The sequence below is a fragment of the Urocitellus parryii genome, chromosome 6 (genome assembly GCF_045843805.1).
Source record: "Urocitellus parryii isolate mUroPar1 chromosome 6, mUroPar1.hap1, whole genome shotgun sequence".
Taxonomy (NCBI): domain Eukaryota; kingdom Metazoa; phylum Chordata; class Mammalia; order Rodentia; family Sciuridae; genus Urocitellus; species Urocitellus parryii.
The window spans coordinates 195,198,249-195,224,230 of NC_135536.1; the positions used below are offsets into that span (position 1 = coordinate 195,198,249).

At 43.0% G+C, this 25,982-nt stretch overlaps 1 protein-coding gene across 1 annotated transcript; it reads left to right on the forward strand.

Annotated features, from left to right (window-relative positions):
* Window positions 1–4,569: 4,569 nt before the first annotated feature.
* Wfdc9 (WAP four-disulfide core domain 9) lies at window positions 4,570–6,292 on the forward strand. Its single transcript, XM_026408298.2, has 3 exons — window positions 4,570–4,657; window positions 5,685–5,814; window positions 6,262–6,292. The coding sequence occupies exons 1-3, from the start codon at window positions 4,570–4,572 to the stop codon at window positions 6,290–6,292; spliced, it is 249 nt and encodes an 82-aa protein (XP_026264083.1).
* Window positions 6,293–25,982: the final 19,690 nt, after the last annotated feature.

Sequence of the window (25,982 nt, forward strand, 5' to 3'; positions counted from 1 at the left end):
TGGCCTCTGTTTCAGCTTTCAGTTACTCGGTCCCAGTAACAAGAGGCAAGACACAGAGCTGTCAGCCAGTCCGTAGTCCCCTCCAGAGGTAGGTGGGGCTCAGGTCTTGAGGCTTGCGCTGTTGTTTGTGGTGTCTTGGTGTGTTCCTGTCCGGGTGGGGGCAGTGCTGTTCCTAGGAGCAGCACTTCTACAATCCCTAGGTCACCTTCTTGTTTTGTTCAAATAAGGAAACAGAGAGAGAGGTAATGTGACCTGTCTGAGGTCCCGAAAAGTCAAAGGGACATAGACAAAACCAGCATTCCTGACTCTAAATCCAGAACTTTCTCGTAACAGAATCTGGGAAACCCAGGATCCCATATTTGGGGGTCAGCAGTAGCTCTTGTGTCATTCTGTTGCCTGTAGATCTTTTAATTATCTTGCACTTCATCTCAGATGACCAAAGAATTCACCCAGAACTCTGTATGTGAGAAGCGCTCAGCCTGGACAGGATCTGAGAAGTGTCCCGGCCATGATGGCGTCTCTCCTCTGAGATAATTCAGGGTTCTTAAAGAGTCCAAAGAAAGGGGTTGGGATCTCCAGGATCCTGAACACCTCTTGGGGGCCACGATGTTAGACCAAGAATGTGACCTTCTAAATGAACAGATCTTCAAGCTCTGGAAAACTTGAGTCTAGGATGATATTTTTGAGTACAAAGAAACAGCCTCATAGAACAATGGCTTTGGGTTTATTGGGTCTCTGTCTCTAGTTTCCAGTCTTCCTCCTTTTTTATGCAAAAGGTTCCTCCAGGAACCCGGAGGCCCACTGCCATCCATGCCCACCCTCAGCCAGGTGGCCCATATCGTGCATCCCCACCTGGAAGTGGGTCACAGAGTCTGAGCACTGCATGCCCACCTCACGCGGTGCTTGCTGGTGTCTTCGCGGGATCAGAATACTCAGGGCCTTGGGTTCAAAGGCTGGGCAAACTGCCCTGGCTAGTTAACTTCCCTGAGCAAAGAATGCGAGTGATTTGTAGGATTTCTGGAAATCTACCATGCTTCAAAGATGGTTCTCTGATAGCCTGAAGTTCTCTTAATTGGCCCTCACCAATTAAGCTGTATTTTTTGTCATAAATGTCACCGAGTGGTAAATGAAGTCTCAACTTCTCAACTTGGCAACGTTCTATCGTCCTGCCCACTGAGGCAAGCCAGCAGGGACTTGGTTTGAACGGAGAAGCTCCAATAGCAGATGCAAGTGTTGAGGAGTGGAAACCTCCAAACACCTGACTGTTCACAATTTCTCCTTTTCTTTCTCTCCCTAATCTCCTGCCTCTCCTCCAATCTTCTAAAACCAGTTTTCCTAAAAGTCAGTGTATCTAGTGATTCATGTACCTAAAACATGTATTTTTCCAACTTCCAAATTTCACAAATGCCGAGAGGAGAAGGAGTTTTCACAGTTCCTTTCAAGTGATTTGCTTTTCAGCAGAGTAGTCGTGGTGGGTACCTAGAGCAGCACTGTTCAGTAGGACTTTTTTTGATCATAGAAATGCTCTGTCTGAGTTACCCTGAAGTAATGGCCCCTGGCTACCTGTGGCTACTGAGTACCTAAGATGGCCAACAATTGGACTTTTAATTTGATTTAATAAATTTGAATGATGGCCCACATGATGATGTGGCCAAGGGCTGGCCTATTGGACAGTATCGACGAGTCTCCTCCGTTTGGGTTGAAAACTTCTGAACAAGCATGGAGACTTTCAGAGAGATGGACAATCGCCACCTGTTATCACAATATCAGAATTTTACCCTTTGCTGGGTCTCTGATATTCCTCCCTACTTGGTGTCAGGAAGATAGAGCAGCAGACAGAGGGTGAAGGGGGCAGCGGTGAGTGGGTAGGGAGTCTCCCTCCCTGACGCTCCTCCGTCCTGGGGTTAGGTGGCTGCTGGCCCAGGTTCTGGAGCTGAGAGGTGGGGGTTAGGATTCCAGCTCAAGCCTCTCTTACTCTGGTGCCTGCATTCTTTCTTCTGTAAAATACTAAGCAGCAAACCAATGACCTCGGTGTTGCCTAGGGTAGGACAGGTGCAGGGAGGGAGCAGCCCATGTCCTGTGGGTAGAAATGCAACTCAACTCTCGGTGAGAAAATTGTGGCAGCAATTTTGTGGCAGCAGAGCCCAGGAACGTTTCTCCATTAACTCATGCTATAAAAACCATATCATATGTGCCAACTTCAGGTGTAAGGAGGCTTATCTGGATATTCTTCTGTCAAGAAGAAAGGAGAGGGGGGCTGGGGATGTGGCTCAAGGGTAGAGCGCTCACCTGGCATGCATGAGGCACTGGGTTCCATCCTCGGCACCACGTAAAATAAAATAAAGATATTGTGTCCATCTAAAACTAAAAAATAAATATAAAAAAGAAGGAAGGAGCTATTCAGGCCTTCAGGACATGAGGAGTGATCATAATTGGACTGTTGGCATGACTTGTAGGGTGCCATCAAGTCTTTGGTTTTGTTTTTTTCAAAATGGTTAGTTATTTCCTTTGTTTCTTCAGGAAAACTTAGAAAAGACAAATTTTATGTGACTCTTCAACCACAGGCTATCTTCTCAATTTATTAATTCAATTGTGCTGGCCCAGGCCCATCAATTAACAACCCCATAAGCTCTTGAGAGCTGTGGCCCTCCCTCAGAAGTCGCAGGACATGGTCAACATCCCTCCATATGTTATTACTTTACTGCTTTGAGTTTCTGCTCCTCCTGCCCAAGCTGACTGTCTCCCAGGTCGGAGAGGAGAGGGGAGAGTCTCCCAGGATGGAGAGGAGAGGGGAGAGTCTCCCAGGTCGGAGAGGAGAGGGGAGAGTCTCCCAGGATGGAGAGGAGTGGGGAGAGTCTCCCAGGATGGAGAGGAGAGGGGAGAGTCTCCCAGGTCGGAGAGGAGAGGGGAGAGTCTCCCAGGTCGGAGAGGAGAGGGGAGAGTCTCCCAGGATGGAGAGGAGAGGGGAGAGTCTCCCAGGATGGAGAGGAGAGGGGAGAGTCTCCCAGGATGGAGAGGAGTGGGGAGAGTCTCCCAGGATGGAGAGGAGAGGGGAGAGTCTCCCAGGTCGGAGAGGAGAGGGGAGAGTCTCCCAGGATGGAGAGGAGTGGGGAGAGTCTCCCAGGATGGAGAGGAGAGGGGAGAGTCTCCCAGGTCGGAGAGGAGAGGGGAGAGTCTCCCAGGATGGAGAGGAGAGGGGAGAGTCTCCCAGGATGGAGAGGAGAGGGGAGAGTCTCCCAGGTCGGAGAGGAGAGGGGAGAGTCTCCCAGGATGGAGAGGAGAGGGGAGAGTGGTGGCACGTCAGGTACCATCATAAGCTGGCTTTGGGCTCACCTCCTGGCTCTTCTGTAGGAGACTTCGCAGGTTCCTTGGAGACATAAGATGTCATCTGGCCAGTTATAACTTGGACACCTCCTCTCTGCTACCACAGCCATGTTAGCCAGATGCCCACACTTTCAGAGTCTCCATTCTTGACCCTAACACAAATATACTGGGTGCCCATCCACTTCTGGGGACACGCAGTAAACCCTCAGAATGGCCTTCACATTCACTTCAAGGTCCCCTTTACAGGCTGGGGACATAGCTCAGGTTGGTAGGGTGCTTGCCTCGCATGAACAAGGCCCTGGGTTCATCCCCAGCACCATTAAAAATAAAAAAATTAAAAAAAAAGAAGATACTCTTTCCAATCCCTTCAACTCGGCGTCATCTCTGTGGTGTTTCATGAGCCCCTAACCTGTTGTTGCCAACAACTTTTCTCAAGTTCTGACTTGGAATCAATCTACGACCTTTAAAAAAAAAAATCTGGAAAATGAACTTAAAAGTAAAAACAGGATTTTCCTAGTACAGTTAGATTGAAAGTGCACAGGGCTAAGAACACTGGTTAATATTTAATGGGCACTTGTCATGCATTATGTTAGTTTGCCAGGGCTGCCTTAGGAAACTACCATAATGAGGCAGCTTAAACAAAATAGATCTATTTTCTAACAATTCTGGAAGCTAGAAGTCCAAGACCCAGGTGTCAGCCGGACTGACTCCTAGTGGAGGCTGTGGTGGAGGCTCTTCCACACCTCTGGTCTGATCCAGGACCTCTTGACTTAATGCCTTCACTGAAGTGTCCACTGTACCCCCCATTACATAGGTTTTCAGATTAAATACCAGGACACATAATGTGTCCAATTTCATAAAAAAATGACTGTGACATCAAACTATACTCATGTACTGGTCGTCGCTAGGTGGTGAACTACGGATTTATTTTACAAATTATATAATCTGAAGATTGGTCATTTTAAATCATAAAACAATGCATTTTTTAAAAAAGAAATGATTTTGCAAAGGAAACAGGATGGCATGTGAGTTGGGAAGCAGCTCGGGGAAGCCAATGCCTAGCTTGGGAGTTGACCTGTGGTCGGTACCAGAGGAAGAAGAGTAGGAGAAAGAATAACTTAGTACAGTAATAAGCACTTTCCCTCTCTCTCCTACCCTCTTCTCCTCGGCCCCCTTTCTACCTCCAGCAGCATTTGGAAGGACCGTCTTCCGCCAGAAGTCAACCCAACACACGCAGAGCCGACCATGAGGCTGGGGATTCTCCTGCTGATCCTGTTCGCCTGTGGGGCTGTGGTGCTTCTGCCTGTGCTGGGAAGCTTCAGGAACAAAGAGGGTAGCAGTGGTGGTGTGGGAAGGGGGTGGTGCTCTGTCCCGTTCTGGGGGTGTCTGTCATAGCTGGCTCAGGACCCACACTTCCAGGATCAGCCTTTGAAGAACCAGAGCCCTCTTTAAACAGAGACATCCAAGCAAGATGGCGTCCCTCCAAGCTCCCTCCCCATCCCTGGAAGCAAATTGAGTGTATGGAAAGGGAGCACAGCTTTTGCCTACAGTCCTGAACCAGCAGGGAATAATATTTCCCAACGTGAGGGTATCCAGCTGGAATAAAGGGAATGTCCACACAGAGCTTCCCTTGGAGGCCACATTTCTCTGTGCCCCAAGGGGAGGAGCCTCTGATGAGGGCCAAAAGGATGATGTTTAACACGTGCATCTAATTTGAAGGGAAGAACACCTTAGAACACACACACAAAATGAAAAAGACTAATAAGGAGTCTTTCATGGATCGTGGGGTCGTATGATTAAAAAGTGAGGCTAACGAGCAGAAATGTGGTGATGAGTGAGAGTGGAATCTAGGAAGCGGGCGAGTTCACTGGTGGTATCCACAGGGGACAAACAGGAAGGGAGACAATGAGGCTCCTATGCTCCTTAGCTCAGGTTTCCCATTCTGCTAATTAGATATGGAAATTGGGGCTAGAGGATATTGTTAGCCTTAAAAACTAAGGTTATATGAGGATGAATGTAGTGGTGTGGAGTCATCCACAGTGAGGGCGTCCCAGGTCTTGTCTTCAGTACCCAGAATCCTGCAGCCTGTGGTAACGTGGACGGAGGGACACAGGTCATGTAAGTGAGATTCAGTTTCACTCACGATACACGTCACCAAAAGTGGTCAGTAGGCATCTCTGGGGAAGAGATGCTGGTTAGAATCTGAGGAAGGAACTTTCTTGGAGGTCAGAGAACTCGTTCGTCTGTGATGTGAAGCCCCAGTTCCAGAAGGGTATCTTCAGCTTGAAAAGGGTGTCTTCAGGTTGTAAGTGGAGGGACCCTGCCGACCTCCACCATCTCCATTTCAGTTGAAGAAAAAGAGACGGAACAGTGCTGGGTGCAGCCGCCATCAAAGTACTGTGAGAAAAGGTGCACGAAGTCCCTGAGCTGCTTACTTCCAAATCATACATGCTGCTGGACTTACTGTGGGAACATCTGCCTGGACAATGAGTAAGTTGGTTGGTTGGGAGGTTAGGACCTGGGTGTGCTTGATGTCTGCTCTGCACTCACCAGACAGAAGCTGGTCACCCCATTAGAAGACTACAGGCACCCAAATTCCTGTCTCTAAATCCAGGCCACCACTCTGCAAAATAACCAAGACAGCAACTTTTTCCTCCAGTTTTCATTTCGTATTTCAAAAGATCATTCTGTATATCCTTCCTTTGTCCAAGGACCCAATTACTGGTCTCTTTCTCTCAACCAGACCCAAGGAGACCTGATCTCCAGCTGTTTGGAAAGTCAGCAAACCTCTTGGAAAAAAAATTGGTTGGAATTTGGTGACTCCTGATGTAACAGAAAGAGTTTCCGTTCTCACCTGGAACAGAGGGTGCTAGTAAGTTTGGAAACAGATTTCCCCAAGGGCTTCTGACTTCTAATCACCTGGCTTTTCTCTTCCAGAGAGCCCATGAAAACCATGCTAAACCCCTAGGCTCTGCGTGACCCACCCCAGGCGTGGGCTGCAGGATGGCTGTGTGGTCTGGGAGAGTGCTGCCTGGCTCCCTGGTGGGACACTTGCTTGCTCCAGCTGAGGATCTTGCTGGAATCTCCTCGATCTCTACATCCTGCAAAGGTTCAAGGTTTTTCCCAAATAAACTAATACATCATACATAAGCCTGAGAGCTTGCATTCCTTCCCTACAATTTAATTTCCCTTGTTACAATCCCTAACAGCCCCCAAGACTTGTTCCCTTTACCTTAGGAACATAGGTACCCAGTTCTGCCTTCCTCGTCAGACCTAGGTGTTAGCCAGCCTGGGTAATGGCTGTAGCAAAAGTGAGTCCAGTTTTACTCACAATAGATGTCACCCAAAGTGGTCAGTAGGCAGTCATCCGCACCATAAAGGACCTAAATTCTTCCACCTGTAGCTGGTCAGGGCCTCCTCTGCTGGTTCCTCTACATCTAGCCAGAAGATGAGAGAAAAGAGTTAGCACAGAGGCCCAAACAGAAGATGTCCACAGACTGGTCTAGAAGCAGAGTTCATGGTTGTGATTCATCCTCCATTGGCCCTCCTGTAATCACATGGTACCACCTATTGCAAAGGAGGCTGGGAAACGTAGCCTAGCAGTGTTTTCAAGAAAAGAAAATGAAATTGCTGAACGCATGGTAGTGTGTGATCTGAGAACTCATGCAGAGCTAGAGTCCTCAGCAAAGACCCAAGGCCCTGGCCTCCATCTCACTCTGTCCAACAGAGTAAGCACTTTTCCTTGTAAGAAATAGGACTCTTCTTTCATTATAGAAAGCACCCTGCCTTCCAGGTGGGTACCAGGAGCTTCTAGAATAGATTCTGCCATCCTGGTCTCCTCTTACGCCTATCAGGTCAGTCCTCTCTGCCTGGCAGTCTTACCTGGTGATTTCAGGGAATGCAGGGCTGCTCATACAATTTTCCTGGATTATGTCTAGAAAATCATGTTAGAGATGTGACTTCCTCTTGATGAGGAATTTCTGGCATACCTACTATGTATCCAGTCTCATGCCTCCCCTCGCCTCCCCCGGCCCCCAGGACAGAGGACAAGATAGTCTCAGGTGGATGAGTCTGAATGTTGTATTGATCAACTTCATAGCCCAACCAAAGGTTGAGGATATGACACATCAAAGAAAAAGTCCAGTCAAGGGCTAAGGCCCAAGAGAACACTAGTTAGCACTTTATTGCTCAGAGGAACTAAAAGGGTTGATGGAAAATTCAGGAATGAGGGATTCAGGTAAACACCCTTCAGAAATTAGGCTTTGCCTTAACCTTGGGGAATAGGAGGACTTGCAGTTCTTTAGAATGAAGATGGTTATTCCTTCCTAATAAAAAAAAAAATGTACAGAAAAACACAGAGATACCCCAAAAGAAGCAGTAGGAAAGGAAAGTGTTGTCTTCTTGGGTGCCCTATTTCAATGTCATATCCTTTTCCTACCTTCACATGCCAAGCCTGGGTCCTGAGGGGTGGAAAGGAGAGAAGATGTGGCTTGGCCAATATCAGCAAAAGAGCAATTGGCATATTGTGAATGGACAAATGGATAAAGAAAATATGGTATATATACAGTTAACGGAGTATTACTCAGCCATCAAGAATGAAATCCTGTCACTTGCAGGAAAATGTGTAGAACAAGAGGACAGACATCACATGAAGTGAAATAAGCAAACACCAAAAGATAAGCATCATATGTTTTCTCTTATGCATGGAAAGTTTAAAAAAAAAAAGATGACATGAAATTAGAAGATAAACCACAAGGGATTGGTAAGGGGGTCAGGAAGTAGGGAACAAGGAGTAGAGGGTAAAAGCAGGGAGAATAGATATGATTGACACATGATATTTGCAAATATGGAAATATCACAGTGAGTCCAAATAATTCGTACAACTAATATGTGCTAATAATCATAATGAAAAGAGCACTGGCCGAGAAGCGGAAGGACATCAAGGGATCAGTTAAATGTGGACACACGGACAGCACTGCCCCTTTGTCAGCCCCGCAGACACAGACACAAAGGCTCTGGACGGTAAGGACTGAGCCCACTAGGCTTTCTGCCGAGTCGTCCTGAAGAGCCCAGGAGGGATTGCAGAGAAAGAAATGCTAAATTCCAGGTGCACTCACCGGGGAACTTGTTTGTTGAAGGCTGCAGCCTGTCTTCAAGGATTTCAAGGAAAGGGGTGTTCTGCCTACAGCGCCTGCAGCGAGGAGGCCAGGGCATGGCGTCTTCAGAAGGCTTAAGGAACTGGGTGCAGGGCCAGGGCCAGCAGCTTTCAATGTCTGGGGCAATGATAGAGTCACGTATGTCAGTGCTGGGGACAGTCTCTGATTGGGTCACAGAGTGGTCAAGGCTCTGGTGTGATTTTTTTTTTCCTCCTGGACATGAAGAAAGTGAGACTGTGGAGGTCACCACATCCCATCAAATGCCACCACACGGATGAGCCTTGAGGACATCACACTAAGTGCAATAAGCCAGTCACGATAAACAAATGCTGCATGATCCTACTTAGGAGGCTTTTAAACATGTTTGTTTTTCAGTTGGAGATGGACACAATATCTTTATTTTGTTTATTTATTTTTATGTGGTGCTGAGGATCAAACCCAGTGCCTCACACGCGCTAGATGCGTGCTCTGCCCCTGAGCCCCAACCCCAGCCCCCTTACGAGGCTTTTAAAGTGATCAATCATAGAAACATCATGGAGTAGACTGTGGATACCAAGGACTGCAGGAAAGAGAAATGGAGAGTTGGTCAGTGGTATCGAGTTTCAGTTACGCAAGACGTCATGCTTCTGGAGACCCATTCTGTTGTGACGGTGCATGCAGTTGGGAATATATGGTAGAATACACTTTATTCTACCACATGTTGCAGGTGAATTTATTTTATGTGTTTTTGTCACGTTAAAAAATTAGTCTCAGTGGCTCAGGAGTCTGAGGCAGGAGGATCGGGAGTTCAAAGCCAGCCTCAGCAACGGCAAGGCACTAGGCAACTCAGTGAGACCCTGTCTCTAAATAAAATACAAAATAGGGTTGGGAGGTGGCTCAGTGGCCCAGTGCCCCTGAGTTCAATCCCTGTTATCCACTCCCCCACACACAATTAGTCATTCTTTAAAAAATTAGTTAAAGTAAGAAAATTCAAACCGTAGCAAAACTAGAAGTCAAATAAATAGGTTGCTCCTTAAAACTTTGAAGGGAGTCTTATAATAAAGGCCTTAATGATTTAAAAAGATGATATCGTGGTATAGGACATTGAAAATATTAATCAAGTTGTTATTTTATGCTTCTGTGATTCCTTCTTTTCCACCAAGCCCTGCCACCATTGGAACAAGGACGTGAAGCTGAAGGTGGTTTCTCTTGGGAACAGAGACCACAAAATGAACAAATACGGACAGAACCATTTGCGCTCATGTATCTGAGGTCCAAAATCTCTTTGAAAGTTATTCCTGATATTTGAGAGAGGAGAATTGTTCTTCTGTGCTTGTCTTGTGTTTGCAACTACCAAGATTTGGCTTTGACTGTCAGAAGTGTGGAGTTTAGTGAAATCTTTAGGTTAGGAATAAAGCCAAATAACCTAAGAACAGTCTTTCGCATTGCATAAATCATAGACATCTAACAGGTGGTGGGAAGAACTCTGGAGGAGTGGACAGGAAAGGGACAGGAACATCCAGGTGGCTTGGGAAGCCCAAGGCAGAAGCAGGGCCTCTGGTTAAACAAGGTATTGAAACATGAATGTGGGTTTTTTTTTTTCTATTGCTGTTGTAATAGATCACCACAAATTTAGTAGCTTCAGCAACAAATCATTACCTTACAGTTCTGTGGGTCAGAGGTCTGGCTCGAGTCTCATCTGAAATGAGGGCTCAGCAGGGCTTTGTTCCTTGATGCCTCTCCTCCCCGTAGAGGGTTCACTTCTTGGCCATTTAGATTGTCGGCTGAATCCAGTTCCTCAAAGTGGAGGACCAAGAGCCCCATCTCCTTGCTGGCTGCTGGCCGAGGGCTCTTCTCAGCCTCTAGGAGCTACCCACGTTGCTTGGTCTCCCTTCCTGTTTAGAGGCAGGGACAGCAAGTTGAGCCTTTGCCACACTTCACATCTCTCCTTCTGGCTCATCTCTCTGACCCACTGGAGCAGAGAAAAGCTCTCTGCTCTTAGGAGTCACGATTTCATTGGGTCGACGGTAGTAGCCAGTCAGAGCCCCTGGACAAGCCCTTGTGCATGTCCACTGTCCTGCTTCTCTCCGACCCTGGAAGCAATCAGACTTCTTGAAGAAGCAATGAGGGAGCTGGGGCACCATTAGAAAGGGGTTAATGAACAGAGCTGTGCTTTCCTGTTACTGAACATAAAAGGAAGAACCAAGAACAAGGAGGGAATAAAGCTGCCTCCAGTGACAATTGCTCAGAGCGAGGAGCCCTAGAGCAGAAGGCAGATTGAGGGTGAGTCCAGTTCTTCTCCAGGCCTCTTCACCGGGAGGCCGGAGGTCTTCCCTGCAAGCCAGGGTGGAAAGGTCTCAACACGGGACCACAAGAAGCCTTTAGTTAGCTGAACAGTATTCTGTGTGTTTGATCATCAGCCTCTTCCCTCGCCCCATACTGCCCAAGAGATGAAGTGACTCGTTGAGTTTCTAGAGATCGTAGGATCAGGGGCCACTTAAGTTAAATAAATTACTATTCCTACTGAGGTCCAGAATATTAAGCCAAATTTTTGGTTGTCCTGATTGGGATGTGGAAAACTTATTAGCTATTAGGTAAACTCAAAGAAAGCAACTTTGAATTTCTTTTTTTTCTGGTAATAAATTAGTCATTAAGAATATAAAATCAGAGATGCCTATGTTAATCCTTATTAAAGTTTGGAAATGGGCCAGAATGTATGAACGTTACTTGAAAGAAATTGAGTGAAATAAAACCAATTTTACACATGCAAAAATTATATGTCAAGTATGCTTGAAATATGAAATATGTTTATATCATGTAGGAGCTGATTATTGCAAAGAACAGAAAATGTTGGGGAAATTCAGATCCAGAAAAAATTGTTCCAATTAGAATTAGAATTAGGGGTTTTTTAAATTGTCAATAGATCATTATATTATTTATTTATATGTGGTACTGAGGATCGAACCCAGGGCCTCACACGTGCTAAGCAAACACTCTACCACTAAGCCATGTCCCCAGTCCATATGTGGTGAATTTTTAAGTCTCTGATGATTTTAAATTTTAATTTACTTCTTGATGCTCTTAACTAGTTTTTTAAAATACTGTAAGACATTTATATGATAAATATGTATAATTTTAAATATTTGGGGAAGGGATTTAACTCTAAAGCTATCATACAAGACAGCAATACTGATATCCATGGAAATAAAAAGGATATCAAGAATATGAACTAAATCTCTTAAGCTGTTGTCTCATTTTATTATGTTCTTTAATTTTTAAATTTTATGTCTTTTTAATTTTCCTTTGTGTTATTTTGTATAGGATATTAACTGTCGCATGATTTTGTATTATCTAGTATTCCCTATGGTGACTGTCTTCAGTCTTAAAATAAATGAAGCCACACTTATTTAAAAATTAAAAAGGAAGCTATAAAATATAAACTAGATATCAAGATAGTCTCATTAAAAGTAAAGAAATATAAATTCTAACAATTAATTTTAATTATTATGCAAGATAATTAATGGATTAAGAATAGTCTTCAACAACTGGGTAGCCACAAGTAAAAGAGTGAATTTGGACTTATACCATATACAAAAATGCCTCATACCATATACAAAAGTTAACTCAAAATGCATTAAGGAAATTCTTAATGCAAAACAGTAACCTAAAACTATGAGAACTAAAACTATAAAACTCTTAGAAAAAAATCAGTGTATAAATTTTATGGCCTTGGATTAGGTAGGGGTTTTTAGACATGGCTACTCAAAGTTCAAGGAGCTGGAGAACAAAACTTTAATTCCTCAAAATCAAAAATCTTTATGTGTTAAAGGATCTTATCAAGAAGATGAAAAGGCAACCATATTTTCAAACACAGATCTGATAAGGGCTTAGTATCCAGAATACATAAAGAACTCTGGCAATTCAACCACAAAAGAAGCAATCCGGTTTCAAACCAGACCAAGGAGCTGGAGGCGTGGCTTGATGGTGGAGGGCCTGCAGAGCATGTGTGAGGCCTTGGATTTCACCATTAATTCTTCAAGAAACAAAAACCCCCAAATTGGAAATTTTAAAAGCCCCCACCATAGGCAAAGTATCTGCATAGACATTTTGTCAATGAAGATCTATGAATGGACAATAAACACACGAAAAGGGGCTCAATATCATTGGTTATTGAGAAAAGGCAAATTAAATACCTATCAATACCACCCTTGGAATGGTATGATTTAAAAAAAAACACTGTGAACAGTAACAAATGTTGGTGGATGTGGCGAAATTGGAACCGTGTGCCTTGCGGGCAGGATCAGACAACGGGCAGCCACTAAGGTAAACACATGGGGAAAAACCTCAGAAAAATTAAGCATAGAGTCACCACGTGGCTGAGCAATGCCACTCGTGGGCACAGACCAAGAAGAATTAAAAGACATCTTCCATATAAAAACTTTCATTCATAGTAGCCCCCAAGTGGAAACGAACCCAACGAATGGATTTAAAATATGGTCTACCCACAAAATCGAACAGTAAGTCATCAAAAGGAGTGCGGTGCTGATGGGTGTACCCAGAAGGAAGCTTGAAACGTGCTAAGGAAAAGATGCCAACGCAAAAGCCCCCTGTCTTCCGAAGTCTAGAAGAAGCCAGTCCGTACAGACAGAAAGTAGGTCAGGGGCGGGGTGGGGGAGAGGGAGGGCAGTGACTGCTAAGGAGTAATAACTAGAGAAATAACTAGAGGAGGACTTGGTTCTCTCTCCTGACTCCACTTGGCAGGCGAGACTGATGCAGCCGCAGAGTCGCCACCGACTCCTCTGCCCCTAAAGATGAAGGGAACAGAAAGGGACCCGAACAGTCCAGTCAGTGTGAGCTCAGCCATGACACGGGGACCAATAAGAAATGGAAACTAAAGAGAAGAAAGCCCAAGATGTGCCTGGAAGATCAATTCTTGCCACCTGAAGACCCAGAAGGCACAAGAAGCCACTGAGCTGCTCCCGGTCCATGAGGGACGTGGCGGAGTCATCGGGAAGGTTGGCAGGCCCCACAGCTCTGGGGCAGCCAGGCGGCCACCAAGGGCAGGGGAGTGGTGAAGACCTGCACTCCTGGGAAGCCTGACAGCGAGAGCACCTGCCCAGAGCCCTCCACATGCCCCAGGGAGGGCCGCAGGGGAACCAGCGGAGCCTGGGGAGAGCAGAGCACACGGAGAACGGCACACCTCTGCCCCGCAGTCATGCCCAACAGGGTGACAGCATGTTCTGATGGGTTATCAGAGGTTCTTTTAAACACCTCCTGGCTCCCCGTTGCCCCACAGCACTGTGGGGTTCAGGCTTTCTCACGGAATAAACCTCTTGGGTTCTCCTGTACCATCAGCAACAACTGTTCCATGATGCAGGTGTAGATCCTCTTCCTGTGTATAAAATTAGACAGTCTAGGAGCTGGCGCCAGTCTCCAAATGTGGAATACTGCCAGGCACAGTGGCGCACACCTGTAACCCCAGTGACTTGGGAGGCTGAGGCAGGAGGATTGAGAATTCAAACCCAGCCTCAGCAACTTAAACAGGCCTGCAGCAACTCAGTGAGATCTTGTCTCTAATAATAAATATAAAAAAGGCTGAGGATGTAGCTCAGTGGTCAAGTGCCCCTGGGTTCAATCCCTGGTGCCAAAAAAAAAAAAAAAAAAAAAAAATGTGGAATGATTATGTAGGGTCATCAGCTTGGCTTGGCTAATACCTAAGAAAATAACTTTTAAAACACAGAAAAGTAAACTAAAAGGGAATCAAAATTGTATATTAGAAAAAATTAGATATACACAAAAAAGACAGTAATGGAATCGAGAAATAAAATAGATGTAAGACAATTAGAAAGCAAATAGCAAAGGGCAGAAGCCCTTCCTTTTTTAGTCTATAAAATACCTTTAATGCCTACAATTTCTTACATACATAAATTGAAAAACATTCACCTGTATATGCAAAAGAATTTTCTCTTACAGGTCAACAGCACCAGAAAACAAGCTAAGCTAGGTAAAGGTGTTTTATTTTTTAAACTCCATTTGTCCATTATGTAAGAGACATGATGGATTTAACAACTTTAAAGAAATCTATATCACACTCAATCCTAAACACCTGAATGTTTATTTCATCAATCCACTAAAAGAATAAATAGTCTAACATATTCATCACACTGAAAATAAAACAACCAGACTCTAAAAACCCTTCTTTATTAGTATTTACTTTAAATTTAGTTGAACTTAAATTGCTCTTTAGATAGTGACTTCAGCAAGAAGTCTTGATAAGGAGCCCTGGATTTTCTCTCTCCCACCTGATACCAGTTCAAAACCAATACGTGGCCCAATTCCATTTCTGAGAGGTGCAGGGACCCGTTGAAAGGCTCCCGTGTCCCAGGCAAGCGTGAAGCCAGGGCTGGAGGGCATGTTTGTGGCACTCTCTTGCCATCATTTCTTCCAGGGCTCAGTGTGGCACAAACTGGGAAACTGCCAACCCCCCTCCCAACTTCTCCCTGAAGAGAGAAGAGAAGACTGAAAAGCACTGCCAACATTCAGACTTCTCCCGAGGGGTGCTCGCGGACTGGTTTGTGTCACTATGTCGGAGCCCTGCCAGGACCTCACATACCCTAGTTTCTGGGGCTGCCCTGTCGCGCACAGGCAGAGAACTTGTGATGCAGCAGTCAGCCGCCAGAGGGAGCCCGAGATCAGGAGCTCCTCTAAAAAGAGAATTGCAAATCCCTCTAGGTGTCTCTGAACTCAACTCCAGAGAAGACACATCCATGGACAAGGTTTGAGAAGCCCCCCGCCGCCCCCAGAACCCCAAACTTTTAATTTTCAAATTATAAAAAAAATCAAAAATGAAGAAAAAAATCCTGAAGGAAACCATAGGAAAAAATTCTTATTATAAAAGATGAGAAATACACCTGACCACTCAGGAACCATGAAAGCAAGAAGAGAAGGAAGTGTTGAGAGAAAAAAATTCTCTAAGACCTTGCACCCTGACAGATTGTCCCTCCAAAGTGAAGAAATAAAGACACTCTCAAGCAAAGAAATGAGGAAATTTGTTGCCAATAGTGCAGCCTTTAATAAATGTCAAAGGAATTCTTTAGAGAGAAGGAAAATGATATAGATCAGCAAACCGGCTCTGCATACAAAGCAAGAGCTTCAAAGAATGCATGAGAAGGTAAAGCAAGAATTTTTTTTTGTTTTTTCACCGAAAACAATTTGTTGGTTCTCTTTAATGATACACGACAGTAGAATCCATTTTGATAAAATTATACAAGCAAGGAATATACCTTATTCTAATTTGGACTCCATTCTTGTGAGTGTACACATGGTGGGATTTACTTAGGCATTTTCATATAGGTACATAGGAAAATTATCCTATTGTCTTTTCTATACCTATCCCCCGCCCTTCCCTTCATTCTCCTTTGGCTAATCTACTTCTCTTCTCCCCCTCCCCATCTTTGTTGTGGTTCAGCTTCTACATATCAGAGAACATTTGACCTTTGGTTTGGGGGGATTGGCTTATTCCACTTAGCATGGTAGTCTCAAGATCCATCCATTTACTGGCAAATGTCATAAAGCTATTCTTCTTTATGGCTATTTTATATGTCACAATATATGTCACAATTTCCTTGTCCATTCATCTGTCAGAGGTGGGGCACCTAGGTTGACTCCATAGCTCAGCTATTGTGAATTGTGCTGCTGTAAACGTTGATGTGGCTGCAGCACTGGAGTCTGCTCATTTTAAATCCTTTGATGTATTCTGAGGAGTGGGATAACTGGGTCAAATGGTGGTTCCAATTTGAGGAATCTCCATACTGCTTTCCAGAGTGGTTGTGCCAATTTGCAGTCTCACCAACAGTGTATGAGCATACCCTTTTCCCCACATCCTCACCAACATTTATTGTTACTTGTATTCTTGATAGATGCCATTGTGAGTGGAGTGAGATGAAAACTCTAGAAAAGGTAAAACTATGGGGAAAGTGAAAATATCAGTGATTTCCAGGGATGAGGGTAAAGAGAGATGAATATGTTGGACATGGCAAATCAGAGCATCAGGGACGTCCAAACTTCAGGCTTTGTGCTCAATCTAAGATGGGAGCAGATGGACCCCATCTGAGATAAGGGACACCCAATGATGCTATGCATCAGCAGAGGAGGAAAGAAGCTGGTCACTGGCTTCAGTCTTGCTGCTGAGCTCTATGCCAAGCAAAGGCAAGACTGTCTCAGTGGAGAGAAAATGGGGACTATTTGAAGGACTTTGAAGAGTTCCCACTAACCAAGGACAATGCTCCTTCTGAACGCTCCACAATTAGAACCTCATTCATGAGGCTAAGCGTTGCTGGCTGGTGAATTGTCCCTGTCACTTCAGCCTGAGCACACTCTCTTCCTAGAACTACACTGAGGATACGGCAGAGATTTCTAGAAGTCATCATCCCCAAAGCGCTATGCTTCTTCCTGGGCCACAGATGAACTACATTTCCCAGCTCCCCTTGCAGTTTGCTATAGTCGTGTGACCAGGCGATGTGAGCCACTTAAATAGAGGGCTTGCAAAGCTTCCCATGCTGGCTGTCTTTCCCTAGTTAGCTGACTGGAGAAGGCCTTGAGGAGGGTGGTCAAGTCACAGGTAGAGCTTGATCCTTCGAATGACTCCATTGATAGGTGCTTACATAAGTGAGAAGCGAACTTTGGCAGAGGGGTGAGGCCTTGGGAACTTTGCTCACCATGGCATTTAACCTACCTTGACTAATCCATAAGGTAACGCCAACAGAGAGTGGTGGGAAAGGAAGGAGAGGAGGGGAGGAGAGGAGAGACGTACAAAAATAAGTGACTTTAGACTCTGGGACTTCTCAGTTTAGGAGGAATTTTTGTCTTTGTCCTAATCCTCCTGCCTTATATTTCCTAACATCTGTCTATTTGTTCCTGTCTCCCCTTAGGACCCCTAAAATCAGGCAGGCATCTACCGAAATGTTCATCTAAAATTCCTATTTTTCATTTATCACTTGTTTCCAATAAGCTAAAGAACACATTTGATCCTTCTTGAGAATTTTTGTATGTTTAAATATTTTTAAATTTTTTGTATTTTTTAAAATTTTACCATTTTAAGGATTTTTAGACAATATATTATGGAAACTTCTGCCTTCATTTTGAGACTTTGATCAGAAAATGATAATATTATATGAGAATCAATTTTTGATGTAGGAGATTTAATTACTTTTATATGATTACACAACAGAAAGCTCAGCATTTCCTGGTGTTTCACTTCTCCTAATACCCTTGACATTTCTGCTGGAAGATCTCAAGTTGGGCGAGAATGAAAGAAGGGAAGGTATTGAATGTGATAAATCAGAAAACTTAGAACAGAGCCGAGTGTCCACCGGCCCTGCCCCTCCTCCGCTTGTCTGTCTGTGAGGCCTCTCTTCACGACCTCAGTGCTTCTCCACTTTGGCAATTCTGGAAGACCTTTTTGTCTTTGCACTGGAGGGGTGCTACCGTGGTCTAGTGACCAGAAGCCGGGAGCGCTGCTGAGCATTCTATAATTCACAATCCAAGCCCCCGCGACAAACAATTATCAGGCGGAAAAAGTCACAGTGCCAACGTTGAAAACCCCTAGCCTACACACCAGAACCAACCCAAATCAAATTTCATAGTTTAAAAAGTTAAACATTAAAATAGTAACAAAACATGTAGGAAATAAAATTAAATACATATGAACCTCTGGAGGAAAAAACAACTTTCCATAGTTAGAATTAGCAAATCAACACTTATTCTGTGGTAGATGTTATACCCAGCATTTTAGAGGCATGAACTCCTTTACTCTTCAAAATACGTCCATAAAGTAGCTTGGTCATGACCCTTTACCTTTTTGTTATTATTTTTTTAAGTTTGGAATAGTAGCAAACTTTCAGAAAAGTTTTCTTGAACCATTTGAGTGGTAGTTGCCAAAACAATGTCCGATAATCCCAAGTTTTTAGTGTGTATTTCCCAACAAATAATTCTTTTATATATTATCCCAATTCAACTATGAGAAATCTTATAATTTAAAATATATATTAATAGATACTTTAAAACATATTAAAATCTTCCACTCAAGTTTTGCTCGTTGCACAGTAACGTCTTGTGTAGGGGGAGGACCAGTCCAGGATCATGTATTGCAGTTGGTTGTCATGTCTCTTTAATTTGCGTTTCTCTGATATTTTTCTCCTGATGAGGTTCGGGCTTGTATCATAAGCACCACAGGAGACTGCTAGCTCATGTCGTGCTTTTCCTGCCCAGCCCTATAATCAGTCATTTCCCCTAGGAGTCCTGACTTTTCAGTGGGAATGTTATTTAGAAGCCACAGTCTTGAACTGAACTTGTCATGGCTCTAGGAGTGACGTTTCCTTGTCCCTTCTGGTGGTCAAAACCAGCAAACTCACACTGCCTTCTCCCCGAGAGTGGATGTTGTGCGTCCACATATTGAACGTGGACATTTAGCAAGTATATCTACGACATATCTGTCTGTATGTTGGAAGCCATGGCTTCACACTATTATCTCTATTCTGATTTCTCCCTTTGCATATTTGTAGCAAATCTCAGACAAATTAACTTCTATTACCCTTAATATTTAATTATTTGGTAAATCCTTCTCCCAGGGACCATACCCCGATGTCTCATATTAGGACGCCCACACTGCGTGCAAGCCCTGCTCCCTCAAGTGAGTCCTGATCTCCAGGATGTCTTCTTCAGGTTTGGGCTCTGGCTCCCGCACATGCCAGGCTCCTCCTAGGTGGGACTTCCCGCTTCCCCCTGCAGGGGTTCAAACCTCCTACTCCAGGTCAGTCCCACAGGTGGATGGGCCCTCAGGTGGACACCTTCTCAGCTGGTGTTGCAGTCAGCTTTTTTGTTGCTGCGACCAAAAAAACTGACAAGAACAATGTAGAGGAAGAAAAGTTTATTGGGGGCTCACCGTTTCACAAGTTCTCAGTACCGAGATGGTTGATTCCATAGCTCTGGGCCCAGGGTGAGCAGAGCCTTGGCAGAATCCTGGCAGGAGGGCATACAGAGGAGAGCAGTTCAGCACCTGGCAGTCGGGAAACACAGGGCTGCCTTCCTCTGTCGTCTTTCCTACTTAGACAAAATCTAAACTCCAAAAGCATGCCCCCAGCACCCCGCCTCTTCCAGCCCGCCCTGCCTGGCCAACAGTGACTACCCAGTCAATCCATGTCAGTGGATTCATGCGCCCGTGAGGTTACAGCTCTCATGACCCGATCATTTCACCTCCACGTTTTCTTGTATGTCTTACACAGGAGCTTTTGGGGAACACCTCACATCTAGACCATAACACCCAGCTCGGGCCCCGACTTTTTATGCCAGGGCACACCTCTGTGCGCATGGCCTCCTTACTGTGGACTCTGACATCTTGTTCTCCCAGGCAGACACAACACGGCTCAGGTTCCAACAGTGCAGCAGTGCCACTTCCTGCCCCCTGCTCCCCTCAGTACCCACAGGTGCTCTGTGGTATATGCCTACCTTGCTCTGCCCACTTAATGGGCTTAGGTATCATTTTTTCAGGAAGAGAAATAAGAGAAGAGTTAAAGCTCATGTATATTTTAGAAATGAGGTTCCCTGAGTTAAATAACTTGCCCAAAGTTAAAAACTTAGCAAGTGGTAGAATGAAGAGTAAGCTCAGACCAGGCTGACTTGCTTTTGTTTAAATGCTCCAAGAGATGCCCAAATGCCATAAAACAGGATTATACTGATGAGCATGTGAAATAAAAAATAATAATAAAAAAGAGTGAGGGGCTGAAAAGTCTAGCAAATTTTCAACATAAAGTAGTAGCTAAGCAGAACTTCTGGTGAGTTCACAGGATTAGATAGAAAAAGGATCCTAAAAAAGCCTGCACTTAGTGAGGTCAGACTCTCAGAGGAAAGAGAAGCATGAGCCTAATGTTCTGCACCAGTTTTCTGCTGAAGGTATCTACTGATTCCTAAGTGACAGAAGCCAGACAGCATGTACTGAAAGACTAAAAACTAAGTCGAGCTAGAAACATTCTAATGGTGTGAGGGAGAGAGAGTTTGAAGGGAATTCCTGGAAATAACCTGGATTTTCAACTACAACCATGGCATGGCTGTAACCTAGGAGTAAGGTAAATTCAAAATAAACCAGGATTTTAAAAGACTGACTCCTAATTTCAAATTAATTCAATCTCTGCTTGGATTAAATTAACCTTATTCCAGTTTAATACTTGCAACTGGTTATAATAAATTATCTCCAGAGCATTTTTTATTTTTATACACAATATCTAAGCATTTCAACAAAATTAGCAAGGCATACAAAGAAAAAATAGACAATAGAAGGAAACTCATAAGTATATAGACATAGTTCTTAAGTTTAAATGACTCAAATTAATATGTTCAAGAAAATGGTTAACTTTACTACTGAATTAAATTCTATAAAAAAGAAAAATTAGTTGAACATGGTGGTACATGCCTGTAACCCTAACTACTTGAGTAGCTGAGGCAAATGGTGATTTCAAGGTTAGTCTGGGGAGCATAGTGAGATCCTTTCACCAATTAAATAAATACATAAGTAAATAACAAAAAACTTCTAGAATTGAAAAATATAATAACTGAAATAAAATAACCAGAAGATGGGTGTTTAGAGAAGATTAGACTCAGCTGAAGAAAGGTTGGCTGAATTGGAAGGTAAACGATCAGAAAATATCCAGACTGAAGCAGGGAGGGAAAAAGGAATGAGAAACAGAGAAAAAAACTGAAGATGACATAGAGTGAAAATTGGAGGCTGTTCCACCTATGTTAGGAGAAGCTGGGTCTCCTGCCAGCTTCTCTTTCTTGGAGAAGAAAGAAAACAGAGCAAAGGAAAGGAAAATGACGGAGAATTTACAAACTGATGAAAGATATCAAGTCGCAGATTCAAGAAGCCCTTGGCACATCACAGTAAAACCATATCTAAGTTACAAATGACTGTTTTTATTTTGCTTTAAAACAAAGAGAATATCTTAAAATCTGGCGGGGGCGGGAGATCTGCTATCTTTAAAGAGCAACAGTAAGACTGATTTTTGGCTTCTCGATGGAAATAATGGAAGGTAGCAAACAATGGAATCATATCTTTAATGTTCTGAGAGAAAATAGATGCTCACCTAGAATTCCACACCCAAGGGAAAAATGTCTTTCAAAAATGATAGTGAAATTAAGGCCCTTTCAGATAAAGACTTGAGGAATTTTATCACCAATATTCTCACATGAAAAAGAAATATCAGAGATTTTTTTATTCAAGCAAATGGAAGATTATCTTGGACATAAATAAGATAATGCAAGAAGAAATGAAGAAAAATAGAAAGGGAAAATATATAGGCAAAGCTAATTAATGGCCCCCAACTCAGGGTAATTTTGCCCACTATGGAACATTTTGCAGTGTCTTCGGTCACTTGTATTTGTCACAGCCTGGAGGCTGGTGCTACTGGCATCTAGTTGGTAGAGACCAGGAATGCTGTTAAGCAATCTATAATGCATAGGAAAGTCCTCCACAATAAACAGTTACTTGGCTCAAAATGTCAACAGTGTCAAAGTTGAGAAACCCTGATCCAAATTACTATTGCTTATATAGAACAATAATATTGTCTATGAGGTTTAAATTTATGCAGAATTATAGTATGATACAAAAGTATCACGAAACATATGACTTGGTACATGGAGTTAAAGTGCTTGAAGATTTGGTGTTGCCTTGGTAGTGATAAGAGTCTAATTTATTTTATACAGTAGTAAACCAAAGATGCACTTTGTAATGTAAAAGTCTGTATCATTAATAAGCAACGGGAAGTTTAATAAAATTATAGGGAAAATTATTGATTAATCCAAAGCGCAATTGTAAAGAAAGAGAAAAAAATAGAACAGATGGAACAACAGAAATTGCATCGTAATTGGTAGATAGAAACTCAAATATGCCATTAATGGCATTAAATATAAACAGCCTTAATATTCCAAATAAAAGACTGTCAGAGCAGATAAACAAATAAAATCCACTAATATGCAGCTTAAGCCATCTGTTTTAAAGTTTGAAAGATTTGCCTTAAATATAAAATCTGGAAGTTGAAGAATGTAGGTCGATACACTATGCAAATGCTAACCAAAGCTTCATATTGGTCTGTTGATATGAAATGAATCAGCCTCTAAAGTAAAAAGCATTGTTTAGAGACAAATGGGACATTTCATAACAGTGAAATTGTCAATCTACCATACGTACTCAGTGATTTTACATGATATATCAAGTAATGTAGCATCAAATACATTAGGCAAAAATTGGCAGAAAACACTCCAGTAAGACTGGCAGCCATTAGGAAGTCAAACAACAATAAGTGCTGGAGAGGATGCGGGGAAAAGGGCACTCTTGTTCATTGCTGGTGGGACTGCAAATTGGTGCAGCCAATTTGGAAAGCAGTATGGAGATTTCTTGGAAAGCTGGGAATGGAACCACCATTTGACCCAGCTATTCCCCTTCTCGGTCTATTCCCTAAAGCCCTAACAAGAGCATGCTACAGGGACACTGCTACATCGATGTTCATAGCAGCTCAATTCACGATAGCAAGACTGTGGAACCAGCCTAGATGCCCTTCAATAGATGAATGGATAAAAAAAATGTGGCATTTATATACTATGGAGTATTACTCTGCATTAAAAAATGACAAAATCATAGAATTTGGAGGGAAATGGATGGCATTAGAGCAGATTATGCTAAGTGAAGCTAGTCAATCTTTAAAAAACAAATACCAAATGACTCCTTTGATATAAGGGGAGTAAACAAGGACAGGGTAGGGACGAAGAGCTTGAGAAGAAGATTTACATTAAACAGAGATGAGAGGTGGGAGGGAAAGGGAGTGAGAAGGGAAATTGCATGGAAATGGAAGGCGATCCTCAGGGTTATACAAAATGTCATATAAGAGGAAAGGAGGGGCAAGACAAGATAATACAAATGGAAGAAATGATTTACAGTAGAAGGGGTAGAGAGAGAAAAGGGGAGGGGAGGGGACTGGAGGGGAGGGGGGATAGTAGAGAATAGGACAGACAGCAGAATACATCAGACACTAGAAAGGCAATATGTCAATCAATGGAAGGGAAACTGATGTGATACAGCAATTTGTATACAGGGTAAAAGCGGGAGTTCATAATCCACGTGAATCAACCGTGTAATATGATGTATTAAGAACTATGTAATGTTATGAACGACCAATAAAAAAAAAAAGTTAAAAAAAATTGGCAGAAAAAAGTAGAAATTAACAAATGGAAAATCAGAATGTGATATCTGAACATACCACTTTAACTAATGATAGGAACAAACACAAACCCACAAAAAAGCATTTTTTAATGGAAGACCTGAACAACATGGAATCAAAAACCCTTGTCCTAGTTGATATACTATAAAACACTGCACACAATAAAATTCATATTCTTTTCGAATGCATATAAAATATTTATCAAAAAGTACCATATGTTTGATAGAGAAATTTAAAGTTTTTTTTTTTTTAGAGAGAGAGAGAGAGAGAATTCTTTAATATTTATTTTTCAGTCTTCGGCGGACACAACATCTTTATTTGTATGTGGTGCTGAGGATTGAAACCAGGCCGCATGCATGCCAGGCGAGCGCACTACCGCTTGAGCCACATCCCCAGCCCCAATTTAAAGTTTTAACTGCAAAAAGTATTGTAATTTTAAATATTAGAAAAGAAAGAAGTCTGGGCCGGGCATGGTGGTACGCATAACCCCACATACTGGGGAGACTAAGGCAGGAGAATCACAAGTTCAAGGCCAGCATGGGGAATTTAATGAGGCCCTAAGCAACTTAGAAAGACCATATCTCAAAATAAAAAGGCTGGAGATGTAACTTAATGGTAAAGCGACCCTGGGTTCAATCTCCAGTACAAAAAAGAAAAGAAAGAAAAATAAGGAAAGAGAAAACAAATTATACTCAAAGAAAGAAGGAAGAAAATTAAAAAGAAAACGAGTGAAATATAAACACCCATCTTAAAAGTATTCACCTTTAAATTTTTTTTTCAGTGCTGTAGACTGAATCTAGGGTCATGCACGCTAAGCGAGACTTCTACCGCTGAAATACATCCCCAGCCCCTAAAATAAACTTAAATCTATGATTTAGGTTATAAACATCAAAGGTAATAACATAAGATGCTAGAAAATAACACGAAGCCTATCTTCATAACTTTGGGGAGGGAAATACTTTTTAAATGTGAAAAAAATTATAAATTGAACTACATATAAATGAGAATCTCTGTTTATCAAAAGAAGGCACACTTAAGATATTAAAAAAGCAAATTCTAGATTGGGAGAAGGTATTGATAAAGCACACACCTTCTCAGAGCACATGAAGAATGTTTACCATACAAATAAAGACAGAAAATTGAAAAGTAGGCAAAAAAGACTTGAAGAGGCAATTATAAGAGTATCTGAAAGTTTAATGGATGGTAATAAAAAGATGCCCAAATTCATTAATCATGAGAAAATGCACAAACTGCTGTGGCGGAGATACCAGACCTGATTGTAAAATGCAATTATAAGACCATTATGATAAAGAACCAGTTCCTAGGGAAAGGGTTCTTCCCCACCCCGCCCCAGCCTGTCTGTATCCATTGGACTGTAAATAGCTGTCTCCAGGAGTCCCCCTTTTGAAATGTAAACATCAAGAGATTCAACAGGTGCCTGCAAAGAGTCCTTTCTTACACTTTGAAACTTCTGAACTCTGTAGGAATGTGACTACACCACTTAGTTGCTAGGCCAACTAACTGCTGTCTAAGCTATGCCCGCCTTGGCTTAGTTCCTAGAAATGTGGCTCTCAGGGAGATAAAGTCACCTTGAGTTACTGCTGCCTGTGGTGAAGGCCACCTCGTGATAACACTCACAGGTGTTTTACTGTCTTTGTTCTATACCTGGGAACTACTTATGGTAAATTCCTGTGCATGGTCTTAGGTCAGGTAGGCCAAGAATTCCAACCCATCCATGTTGTAATAGTTAAGATATGATGTCAGATCTCCTATAGAAGCCCCGTGTACTCTCTGCTCGGGGCCCAGAACTTCAGAACACTCGCTCATCTGGGGCCGCCAGAGGAAATACACTGAGTTCTCCAACCCTCCGAGAGGTGTGTAGTCTCTTGCTGAACGAGATTTCCATAACACACACACACACACAAAAAAAAAAAAAACAGAGGGCTAAAATGAAAAGTACTTTAAAAAAATAGTAAAAGTTGAAGACTATGTGAAGTCTCTAGAACTCTCATTCTCTGCTGATGGGAGTACACAGCAGAGCTACTGAAGCTGAAAATATTCAGAGCTCATGACTCAAAATTCTATTTCTAGTTATACCTATCAGAAAAATGTACAGTTGACCCTTGGCATCCCCGGGGGATGCGATCCAGGACACACCTCCCCCAGGTACCAGTTGGTGCTCCAGTTCCATGGGTGCTCCAGTTCCTGATATTTCAGTGTCATATTTGCATACATCTTCCCATGTACTTTAAGTCAT

Bases quoted from the DNA above. Each gene is read 5' to 3' on its own strand.
- Wfdc9 (XM_026408298.2), top strand. From the start codon at position 4,570: ATGAGGCTGGGGATTCTCCTGCTGATCCTGTTCGCCTGTGGGGCTGTG. The intron at 4,658-5,684 runs GTAGCAGTGGTG...TTGAAGAAAAAG, and splicing joins AAGCTTCAGGAACAAAGAGG to AGACGGAACAGTGCTGGGTG. The intron at 5,815-6,261 runs GTAAGTTGGTTG...TTTCTCTTCCAG, and splicing joins AACATCTGCCTGGACAATGA to AGAGCCCATGAAAACCATGC.